Source organism: Meles meles, chromosome 4, assembly GCF_922984935.1.
Source record: "Meles meles chromosome 4, mMelMel3.1 paternal haplotype, whole genome shotgun sequence".
In the NCBI taxonomy this organism is placed as follows: domain Eukaryota; kingdom Metazoa; phylum Chordata; class Mammalia; order Carnivora; family Mustelidae; genus Meles; species Meles meles.
Window position 1 is genome coordinate 117,373,661 of NC_060069.1, and position 12,955 is coordinate 117,386,615.

Sequence of the window (12,955 nt, forward strand, 5' to 3'; positions counted from 1 at the left end):
GGTCTTTCTGACTCAAGGCAAGCTCTTTCTTATTTTCTCCCATCCTGCATTTTTCTAGGTAAACCAGGTGGATGTTACACCAATAGTTCCACCATTCTCCCACTAATTATCCTTTGCCAATAGCATCATTTTCTTTGAGGGATCTTTTGTAGGTCCCTGTTCTTAAGACCTTTCTTCCCTTTGGACTAAAATCCATGAGACTCAACTTTTAGACATGGGAGTAGTGATAGTGACCCATTTCTCTCCATGTGATACCCCTGCTATCAAAGTCATACCTAAGATAGAGTCTCTATCTTAAGAGTGTGGACTGGGTAGAAGGGATCCCCAAACTCTTGATCACAATTGCCTAGAATTTACCTTCCACAATACATATCTGCAAAGAGGTGATAAAAGCTATTGGGTGTGGCCCTCCTGGGAGGTAACACAGTCAACTGCTAGGAGGTAGAGGGGATGTGGGGAGGGAGTTTTGTGTTCTTGTCTGCACCTGAATAAAGTGGACCTTTCCTCACACTGAGTGGGAATGCACAGGGTTATGATTCAAATGCTGTAAATTCTCACTGTTCTTACAAAATTTTAATACATTTTCTTGAATGAATGTTTCATTTGCTGCACAACCTACCACAATTTCCAGCCACAGTGTTTTTCTTTCATTCTTTTTTTTTTTTTTTTAAGAGGACATAAATACCCACAGCCCGGAACATCATCCACTTGGTGCCAAAAAAACCTGTGGGCAGTGGGAGGGATGCAGACACCATGATCTTACCCAGACTGCTATGGCCTGAAAGCAGAGTGGTCACAACTCCAGTTCCCAGCTCAGGAGTAGGTGTGAGGTTTGCAGCAATCACTTATCTGGGAGTCAGGGTCCCTAAGATGGAATAGCATAGATATGGACTCTCAGGTGAGTCCTGTGCTCACAAAACTTCAGTTTTCACAGCTTAATGTGGGCACAGAGCCCACATGTCATGGCCTCTGATGAGCACAGGTGTGTAGAGCAAAGCAGTGGTAGGCGCCATGCTGATCTCCATCCTCACCTTGCTATCAATATCAGGCTGCCCATGTTGCCATACTTCACCTGGAGGTAGTTCTCATCATAATGCAGACTCAGCTGCATCTGCAGGGGGCCCAGGGGGGAAGCCAGAGTGGTCAGCATGTCCCCCCGCACTGATGAAAGTATGTTCTTGAGCAGGTAGAGACGCTTGCAGCTGTAGTAGTTGCTCTCTCCCTCGTCCTCCTTGTACATGGGTGTATACATCCATCAGCTCATCTAGAGGAGCCCAGGCCCATGGGGGACGCTGAGCCAGTCCTCCTCACCTCCATGTGGCACTCTGGACCCTGTTGTGCGGTCCTGCGGCAGCCCTACCTCCTTGGCCAGAACCCGCCAGAACACTAGCACAGCAGCCCCCACTTCCCAAGGATTTTTAAATCATTCTTTTAACACAAAATTGTCACCATTTATACTGTTCTGTTGGGAACTGAGCCATGGAACTTCTCATGCTGCCATTCAGAAGTGGACCTAAGCTATGGCTTTTTCATTAATGTTCTCATCAGATTGAAAAAGTTCCCCTTCTAGCCCTAGGTTACTGACTGGTTTTTACTCTTCTCTAGTTCTCCCAACCTTTCCCTGCATCTCAATCCAGGTTCTGTCACTAACGAAATGTGGCATATTGGGCCAACTCATCCTTGCTCTTAATTATAAGTATTCATTAAATATCTCAACTACTTATTGAAGATCACTTTATCCCCATAAAACTTTAGAGTTTTTAATGAAGAAATATCAATCTCACACCACTTTCATGTCCTTTATCTGTCCTTTGGTTAGACATGTCTGAGCTTTTAAATATGCTTAGGTTGCTATTTGTTGATGTTTTTAAATGAGTTTTTAAAGTTTTTTGACAGAGAGACAACATAAGTAGGGATGAGGGACAGAAGGAGAGGGTGAAGCAGACTCCCCCTGAGCAGGGACCCTGACAAAGGACTCGATCCCAGGACCTTGGGTTCATGACTGGAGCCCAAAGCAGATGGTTAACCAACTGAGGCAACCAAGGGCCCTTTATTTGTAACTTTTGATACAAATGTAGGTATCCAAAGGGGCAAACACACCCAAATGTTTGTAGCAGCAAAGTCTTCAACAGCCAAACTATACAAAGGAACTAGAAGTCCATGAGCAGATGAATGGATAAAGAAAATGTGGTGTATGTATACAATAGAGTACAATGCAACATCAAAAATTTCAATCTTGCCATTTGCAATGCCCTAGATGGAAAAGAGGGTATTATGCAAAACGAAAAAATTCAATCAGAGAAACAATTATCATGTTATCTCTCTGATATGAGGAAATTGAGAGGCAGAGCACAGGTCATGGAGGGTAGGGAGGGGAAAATGAAACAAGATGGAATCAGGAGGGAGACAAACTATGAGACTCTTAATCTCATGAAACAAATGGAGGGTTTCTGGGGTATGGGAGGTGAGGAATAGGGTGAATGGGTTATGGACATTGGGGAGGTATGTGCTGTGGTGAGTTTTCTAAAACGTGTAAGCCTGATGATTCACAGACCTGTACACTTTGGGCAAATAATACATTATATGTTAATGAAAAAAACATAAATGTACACCAAAATCGTTTGAAATATCTTCTCTAGTGAAGCCATCTGTAGATGTAAGATAGTTGAAAACAGAAGAGTAGACAAGATAATATGGGGAATACTCTAGAATATAAATATAGGGAGGTCAAAGAACAATCAGAAGGAAGAATCATTAGGGGCAAGAAGGTAAATGACCTAGTGTGAAATACGGAGGTGCAGCTATCAAGAAGATAGAAGCAGAGAGGGTTATCCTAAGAAGCCAGAGAGGACTTTAGTAGTACCAATCATTACACTTGGTTAGGAAAATGATTAAATATTCTTTGCTTTTGGCATTTAAAGTTAGTTGTGGCCTTGGAGAGAGGTTTTAATGAATTTGTAGAGCATAAAAAAATGCAAAGGAACCAATCAGCCATTTTCCAATCCCCTTTCCTATTCCTTTTATGTTACCTATTTTGTCTCCTTGTATCATGCATGAATAAACTTGAGCCTTTTTAGTTTACTATCCATTTTTAAGAAAAAAAAAATTGTTCTGTGTCTTTTAAGAGTCCGAGCTTTTATACATCATTCCCTAAGTCTACTATATTTCCTCATTTTCTTCCCCAATTCTTATTGTGCATATTCTATAAAGTTATCTGAAATTATATTTCCATTGGGAAATGTTTCTTTCTTCCTCCAGGTCACTATTCATATCCCTCAATATATTTTTACATAACTTGTTTACACTTCTTATATATTACAGCCTAAATTGCACACTGGTTAGCAATGTAAGTGCCTTTATTTCTGCCCACTAGATAACGAGCATCTTGTCAGAAGCCATATATAAAACTAGGAAATTATTCCCTTCAGTCTCACATTTTGTGCAAACACATCCATTGTCTTTTCCCATTCCCTGTATATTTAAAGTACTTGATAAAAGTTAAACAGAATGATAATGTCAGCAGTTAATGCAGCACAATCTAGCTCAGTTTTTAGTCAGTTTCTCAGAAAGATGCATGGCATGATTGGTGACTTAATATGCAGCCAAGACTTTTACAATCAAGACACATATGAGTCACATGTGATATGGTGATGAATATATTATAAAAGTAGTGAAATATCATGTAAATCAGGAAAAGAAAGAATCAATTCTATTTGAAGGACCTAGGAAAGTCCCCATGGAGATCTGATTTGAGTTCAAGTACGAGTAGTATTGAGATGGAAGGAAAGAGAGGAGCTAAAGGTGAGGGAAAATTTGCTAAGTGAATTAGCTGAAGCAACTGCCCAGAAGGGCCATGAAGGGATGCATATGGCCTAGTGCTCTGATGTAAGAGGAAGAAAGGAAAGAGGTAGATAAGACACAAGTTGATTGTGGAGCATCTGGAATATCAAAATAAGAAAAATGGATTAGGGGGTGCCTGGGTGGCTCAGTCAGTTAAGTGTCTGCCTTCAGCATGATTCATGATCCTGGAGTCCTAGGATCAAGCCCCAGAGCCACATGTCTAGTTCTCTGCTCAACAGAGAGTTGACTTCTCTCTCTCCTTTTCCTTCTATCTATCCTTCTGCCCCTTCTCTCTTTTTCACTTACTCTATTTCAAGTAAATAAGTAAAACCAAAAAAAAAGCTAAAACAAAATTTAAAAACCCTTAAAAAAAAGAAAAATAGAATTTGTTAGAAACCAATTAGAGACCATTTCAGATTCCTGAGCAGTAGACTATCATTTCTTCATTCATTCAAGAAACATTTGTTAAGCACTACAAAGTACTACTGTTCAAGGTGTTTGGAATGAAGGAATGAACATAACAGAGAAATCCTTTCCCTCTTATTTCCATAGCTAATGGTAGCAGCAGGCAACAAGTGATGGATTATAGACATACTGTATGTATAGTATTTTTATTAAATTAATTTTTATTAAATATATAGTATATTTATATGATTAATGTAATGAAGGGTGAAAACAGGGTAAGAAAGTTAAAGGAATTGGGGTAACTGAAAAGAACAGAGATTAACTCAGTAAATCATATGTGTGGCTAAAGGGTAACAGCAAAGTCTCCATGAGGATTTTTCAATACATGGGAATAACATCAGATCAGAATGAAGGAGTTGATGAGACTAGCTAACACTACCACAACTTTTGTTCTTCATTCTAAGTGCTAATCATCTTCCATAAACCCTATTATTCTCTCCAGTAACTGTCCAGACCAACCTGAGAGTCCCTTCAGCTCATTTATATTTTAGGCACAGAATAAGGAACAGAATTCTATAAATGATGTCAGTTATATAAGAATCAGCAATGATCATCAAATGACTTAGTGACTTGTGCAAAGGTCATTTACTTTAACCTCATTGTCTCACAGATCATCTTTAATTTATGTCACAGAGTTAATATGTTTTGGGAACTGAATCTCCCCATAGAAATACACTGATTTCATCATAGGCGAGTCCCATAAGCATTTGATGGAAAGCTTATTTTTGCATTGAAAGAAACATAATTATTGACACTGACTTATTAGTCATCTCCCAGAATTTCATTCTTTTAATCTTAAATGTTTCTGAGACAAAAAATTATCCTGAAATTGTATGAGACGTAACATCACACACACACAAAAGCAATGTGATGTTTTAAAACTCTTCTCAGAGCATTCAGGCAAAGGAAGTATTCAGATTTATCTTTACCTTTCAATTAGCATTCATAAATATTGATTTATGTGAATTATTTAGCATTTTTAAATTGTTCTCAAGTTTCAGTTCTCACCATCACAACTGAAGTTTATGGCACATTACTATGAGATTTGAACTTAGTTCATGCCGACCTTTTCTGATTATAAAGTAGATCTTCAAAACATACAGGTAAGAATGCAGCTTAATTCTGTGACATAATTCAGGCAAGTACATTGAAAGTTATTTCTAACATAGCTGAATAATTAAATGGCTTATCTTTAGTACTTTAAAACAAGAAAGTGAAACGTTCAGCCTGTGCTTTTAATTTGATGTTTTGAGTATGGAAAAATAAACCCATTTTGACCATAATATTTACATAATGTTGCATTGGTCAAAATATCCTAACGGATCCCTAAGTAATAAAGAAAATAGCCTTTGAGGTAAAACAAAATTTGTTCTCAAAAATAAAATTTATTTTAAAATTTTTAAAAAACTTAATCATTTGAGAGAGAGAAACAGAGAGATACAGAGAGCTCAATTAGAGGGAGAGGCAGAGGGAGAGGAACAGGGAGAGTTCCCAATGAGCTAGGAGCCAGACATGGGGTTCAATCCCAGGATCTAGAGAATCATGACCTGAACCAAAGGAAAATGCTTAAATATCTTAGCCATCCAGGCAATCCATCTTAAAAATCATATCAAGATTTAAGATTTTTCTCTTTTTCTAAGTGTTATAAAACTAAAATATACAGGTAAGCTTATTTTTATTAGCTTTCAAACTACTGTGATATACTTCAGAAAACATTACATAAGTTTCTTAGGAAGCAGGAAAATAGTAGCTGGCTCACTTCCAATAAGAGAATGATGCATAAGGTTTTTCATGATAAGTTTCCAAGAATTTCCTTTGTAGCCTGTTCTTCAAAACTAGCAGTCTCAATTTGTGGAGACCAAAGAGATCACTAAGGATCAGTGATAGTATACTGACAACAAGTTCACCTATCTCAGGTCTTTGAAGCTAGGACTGGAATCAATAAATTTATTTTTCCCCCTCTATAGCATTAAAAACTCTTATGAGAAGTCGAAGTCATAGCTGAACTCAAATGACTACCATTCTAATAAAGAAACTGTACATGCATATTTTTTAAAAAGCCATATGCATTATTTGTAAACAACTCTAGGTTGTGTTGGGTATATAGAATATTCTTGAGAATGCAAGAAGTAAAAATCAGTGTGGTCTGGGGCATTTAGTTAAAGTTTTCTTAAGTAGCCTAATATGTAAAATATGCTTTACATAAAGATGGAAAGTATTTAGAGATCTGCGCAAAAATCAAGAGGAATAATGGCATGGACAAAATCAGTTTTTATGGAAATAGGTCTAACACCAGAAACAGGGATGAGAGAGGTGAAAATACATAGATACTTATTTCCTTGGATATCCCAAGTAATTTCCTCTAAAGATCAAAGTCCTATTCTTAAATCTTGTGATCTTCATATAATTCCTAAGGTATAAATTTAATAACATATCTGTTGTATGCCCTCTTCAAGGATTAAGTCCACTGGGACAGTAGAGGAAAACTTTTTGCTTAGTTAAAAAAATAAGTATACATGAAAATTGACAGAAAATTAATTTAAAGATCTTTAATACCAAAACTGACACTGAAATTATTTGTCAACCATGAACCAAATATGAGAATGCTAGATCTCTATACTATTCATATGTGAATTCATAAAGACAAACCTTTCCTCTGTAAGCATTCTTCTTGAAATTACAAAAATATTCATAGGAATGCTGATTTTCAGAGTTCAGTTATAAAACTGACATTTTAGGGGAATAGCTATTCCCTAGAGGATTTTGTGCCTGTATCCAGAGATACTAAGAGGAGTTTGAATAAGCTTCTCTCTTTGTTGTAAAAAGAAAAATTTGGAAGGAAAGTTTTACACACTCTAAATTACAATCTTATAATGTTTATTCTTCTGATCCATGAGCATGGAATTCTCTTCCATCTTCTTGTGTCTTTAATTTCTTTCACGAGCATTCTCTAGTTCCTCAGGTACAATTCCTCTTTTGTTAGGTTTATTCACAGGTATCTTATGGTTGTTGGTGGTATAGTAAATGGAGTCAATTCTCTAATTTCCCTTAATCTTATATCTCCAGATTTCCTATATCAACAGAGAAGGTGAATATGACTGAAGATAACTACTCCTTGACCACTGAATTTATCCTCATAGGATTTACAGATCGCCCAGAGTTGAGGAGCCTCCTGTTTGTGGTGTTTCTCACTATCTATGTGATCACGATGGTGGGGAATCTTGGCCTGGTGGCATTGATTTTTATGGAGCATCGTCTACACACACCAATGTATATCTTTCTGGGCAACCTGGCTCTGATGGATTCCTGTTGTTCCTGTGCCATTACCCCCAAAATGTTAGAGAACTCCTTTTCTAAAGACAGAATGATTTCCCTTTATGAATGCATGGCACAATTTTATTTTCTCTGCCTTGCTGAAACTGTAGATTGCTTCCTCCTGGCAGCAATGGCTTATGATCGCTATGTGGCCATATGTAGCCCTCTGCAGTACCACACCGTGATGTCAAAGAAACTCTGCATTCAGATGACCACAGGGGCCTATATAGCTGGAAATCTGCATTCCATTATTCATATAGGGTTTCTCTTTAGGTTAACTTTCTGTGGGTCAAATCAAATTAACCACTTTTTTTGTGATGTTTTCCCATTATATAGACTCTCTTGTGTTGACCCTTATATCAATGAACTGATGATATTTATCTTTGCAGGTTCAGTTCAACTCTTTACCATCGGTAGTGTCTTAGTATCTTACTTCTACATTCTCTTTACTATTTTCAAAATGAAATCCAAAGAGGGAAGAAGCAAAGCCTTATCTACATGTGCATCCCACTTTCTCTCTGTCTCAATATTCTATGGTTCTCTTATCTTTGTGTACATTCGACCACATTCAGTTAAAGAAGAGGATGAAGATATACCTGTTGCTGTTTTTTACACCACAGTGATCCCTTTATTAAACCCTTTTATTTATAGTCTAAGAAATAAGGAAGTAATAAATGCTATGAAAAAAATTATAAAGAAAATTTTATAACAATTGAAAAGAAATATCATTGTGGACAATTAACTTAAATTTGATAAAATGCTTTTCAAGATCATGGAATATTGAAAAAGTAGAAAATGACCACATCATCCATAAAATCTTCAATTACTAAACATGATAGTACAGGAATCAAATAAATAAGTTCTGCAAGGAAAGATTCTGCTACAATGTTTTCCAAAATTATAGCTACTAGTTCCCTTCAAGAATGAATTAAATAATTAATATTGAGGTCACATACTGTGCCATGGAATAATTAAATTATTAACTAATTGTTTCAAAGAGTAATGAGTTACAATTTTCAACAAATGCAACAAATACTAGGAATACAAGTAAGTATATGTAAAGATCCTCTCCATTTAATATTGTTGACAAGTTTCTCAAATTCCAAAGCATAATTTTACAAAGTTCATCCCATTCTAGGTTCTCAAGAATTAATCCCTTCTTTTTTTTTCTTTCTTTTTTTTTTATTTCTTTTCAGTGTAACAGAATTCATTGTTTTTGCACCACACCCAATGCTCCATGCAATGCCTGCCCTCCATAATACCCACCACTTCGCTCCCCCAATCTCCCACCCCCCGCCCCTTCAAAACCCTCAGGTTGTTTTTTAGAGTCCATAGTCTCTCATGGTTCATCTCCCCCTCCAATTTCCCTCAACTCCCTTCTCCTCTCCATCTCCCCATGTCTTCCGTGTTATTTGTTATGCTCTGAAAATAAGTGAAACCATATGATAATTGACTCTCTCTGCTTATTTCACGCAGCATAATCTCTTCCAGTCCCATCCATGTTGACACAAAAGTTGCATATTCATCCTTTCTGATGGAGGCATAATACTCAATAGTGTATATGGACCACATCTTCCTTCTTAACACCATCTGTCAGAAGTACACAGTATATATTTGATTCTTAATTTTCTTTGAGTTTATTCAAGGGACTATATTTGAATATCAATTCATATGAAGTATTTATTCTTGAATATTTTCATCATTAAAAGGGGAAATTTTGTTATATATCTTTTATGACAATTAAAAAATATTAAAAACAAGAAAAGAATGCTAGTCAAAATGTATAATAAAGAAAAGCTATATTCATCTTTATTGTTAGTCAATTTTCCTCTCAGATTCTCTGAAATAGAGTATCTGTATACTCATGATTTATCAAAATATAGTTGAAATAGATGGAAATTAAATGGAAATCCTTATTTCTTTCTCTCTAATATTACTTAATATGTGTGTTACTGGGAATTCCACCAACTTGTACTGATTCCAATGTAAATTACTGATACATTCACAGCATTAAGAAAAAGTTGGAGATGCTGTAAGCATAAATGAGGCACAAAATTGGGAACATTGTAAATGCCTAAATATAAATATTTATTGATCTGTTACATACAGAAATATGAAGGAGTCTCTCATGGTTCATCACACAAATGGCAAGATTTTATTCTTTCTGATGGCTAATATTGCCCTTTATATATATACCATTTGTTCTATATTCATTCATCAGCTCATCTTGTCATTTGCAAAATCAAAGACTGAACTAGAGTATATTAGGCTAAGCAAAATAAGTCATTCAGAGAAAGACAAATATCATATGACTCCACACATATGTGGAATTTAAGAAACAAAACAGATGAATACCGGGGAAGGGAAGGAAAAATAAGATAAAAATAGAAAGGAAGGCAAACCATATGGTGCTCTTATAGAGAGAGGAATAAGAGGATTGCTAGAGGGGAGATGGGAGATGGGAGATGGGATGGGCTAAATGGGTGATGGACATTAAAGAGGGCACTTGGGATAAGCACTGGGTATTATATGTTAAGTGATGAATCACTAAATTCTATTCCTGTCTCCTAAGCATTAGGAGAAGGGAAAAATGAAGGGGGAGAAATCAGAGTGGGAGAGGAACCATGAGAGGAGACTATATCAAAACTAATGATACAGAGGGACAGTTAGAGTCCCTGCTGAGCATGGAGCCCACCTTGAGGCTCAATCCCAGGATCCTGAGATCATGATATGAGCCAAAGTCAGGTGTTTAACCAACTGAGCCACCTGGGCACCTCTCAGGTTCCATCCTTAATTCACTTTTGGGCATAAGGAACCAAAATGAAATCTATTTTTCAATTTAGTCTGGAGCAAAAACACGCTCTGAGAGCTGTGGAGCAGGCTATATCCCAAACATTACTTTAATGGTCATATGACCCAAATGATTTTTTTTAAAGATTTTATTTATTTATTTGACAGACAGAGATCACAAGTAGGCAGAGAGGCGGGCAGAAAGAGAGGAGAAAGCAGGCTCCCTGCCGGGCAGAGAGCCTGATGTGGGGCTCGATTCCAGGACCCTGGGATCATGACCTGAGCTGAAGGCAGAGGCTTTAACCCACTGAGCCACCCAGGCACCCCCTCCCAATGACTTTTTAAGCAAATATCCGTATGCATGCAAACTAGAATCTTTGGCAAAAGTTTTCCAGTGAACCCTCAGCCTCTAGCATTGAATAATGTGATTTTGGAGTCATCAGAAAATATATTCATCAGAAACTAACAGCTACAGTTATTTCAAGAGAAAATGGTTGGTTCATTAGTGTATTTTGGGAGAGCCAACTCACATTACTAAAGGAAACCACAGAATTTTAATACCCTAAAAGTCTGTCATATAATTGGCAACATCAAAGGTACAGTCTAGTAAGAATGGATCAGTTTGCCAAAAATCAGTCACAGGTCATTGGGACTATCAATAGTACCCCTCAAACAACTGCCAGCACTAATTTCTAAATAGTAAACTCTCTGTTAATACAAAGCATGCTGCCTCAGTTACTAATGAATTTACTAAATTAAGGAACATGATGCCATTTGGAAGCTTACAATCTTTCCCATGAATACTACACTGGTTAAAAACAGGAAATCCAAAGAGAGGATAGACTCCCAAATACATTTATGAGGTTGCCACAACCTGGACATGTGAAAGGAAAATTGTAAGACAGTCTGATTCATAAACCCATACCTCCTCAAATTCTTAAAATTGGCAAACAGAATCTTGCATTCTACGAAAAGTATAATATGACCAAAGTGGTGTCTTCCAGGGATTTAAGGATGCTTTAGTGCTTGAAAATTGATCAGTATAATTTGTCTCATTAGTAGATTAAAAGAAAATAATATGGCAGTTTAAACAAATGCAAAAAAAAAAAAAAAGTTTGGTCAGATTTAATCATCTTTTTATTTTTTTTAATTTTATTTATTTATTTTAAATTTATTTTCTGTGTTCCAGAATTCATTGTTTATGCACCACACCCAGTGCTCCATGCAATACATGCCCTCCATAACACCCACCACAAAGCTCACCCAACCTCCCAACCCTGTCCCCTCCAAAACCCTCATTTTGGTTCTCAGAGTCCATAGTCTCTCATGGTTTCTCTCCCCCTCCAATTTCCCACAAGTCAACTCTTCCCAACTCACCTCTTCTCTCCATATACCCATGTCCTCCGTGTTCTTTCTTATGCTCCACAAATAAGCAAAACTATATGAAGATTGACTCTCTCAGCTTGACCTATTTCAGTCAGCATTATCTCTTCCAGTCCAGTCCATGTTGATACAAAAGTTAGGTATTCATCCATTCTGATGGAACCATAATAAATTTAGTCATCTGTTATGAAAAAAACACTTAAAAATTTGGAATTAAAAACACATTCTTTAATAAAAAAAAAGTTAAGTACCAATAACTTAAATAAATACTGCCTTAATAGTAAACAGTGTATGCTTCCTTTTGTATTCAGGAGTGAAACTATGAGGTCTATTGTCATCACTTGTATTCAGTTTCATAATAAATGTTATATCCACTGGAATAGGAGCAAGTAAAAAATAGAAAAAAAATGAATAGAAAGAGAAGAAGTAAGAATGAGGAAAGAGGAATGCCATTTTTGGGAGACAAGAGGTCAAGGAAGGAATTTGGGATATACACAGGTAAACATCTTATGTGAATCTAATATTCCATGTCTTGATCTTTATGATTATTCCATGGGTATTCACTCCCTTATAATTCATCGTCTTGTATATATTTTCTTAATTTACTTTTTATATGCATCATACATATAATTTTTATTTTTTATATTAGAAATATAAAATTATATCAGCCTGAGATCAGAATTATACACGTCTGGATCTCTACAGGAGCAGAAAGCACCAGTGGCAGGTAAAGCAGACTGGGAGCATCAGACTGATATCGGAAGATAAACAAAAGGGGGAGGGAGCCACCAGAGGTGACCGATTGGAAAGTAATACCCTAATATGAGAGTGCCCTGCCTCTGGGGACCAACATTAACTTGGAGTATGGTTGAAAGCACTCAAAAAACAAAGAGCAAAGGATCATGGGGGGAAATAGTGGGAACCTGGGCGGTTAGGGTCAGGGACCTAAGTCCCCGGACCCAGGACAGCCTCCCCTGGCGCTGAGCCAGAGAGAGTGTGGCGGAGAAATCAGGTCTCCGTCGCTGAGCTGCCAGTGCACCTGAACACCAGCGCGCCCGAGAACGAGTGGGGTCTGGCTCCCGTGAGGGGCTGGGAGCCTGGCCAGACGGCTATCCTGAAACACGTGCGTCCCACACCCTCCCTTGGGATAGGTGCTCACAGG

At 37.2% G+C, this 12,955-nt stretch overlaps 1 protein-coding gene across 1 annotated transcript; it reads left to right on the top strand.

Annotated features, from left to right (window-relative positions):
* Positions 1-7,399: 7,399 nt before the first annotated feature.
* On the top strand, positions 7,400-8,329 carry LOC123940493 (olfactory receptor 5K1-like). The gene has a single exon (XM_046003340.1). It carries the CDS (start codon positions 7,400-7,402, stop codon positions 8,327-8,329), a length of 930 nt encoding a protein of 309 aa, XP_045859296.1.
* The last annotated feature ends 4,626 nt before the right edge of the window (positions 8,330-12,955 follow it).

Excerpts from the sequence above, each read along its gene's own strand:
- LOC123940493 (XM_046003340.1), top strand. The coding sequence starts at position 7,400 with ATGACTGAAGATAACTACTCCTTGACCACTGAATTTATCCTCATAGGA.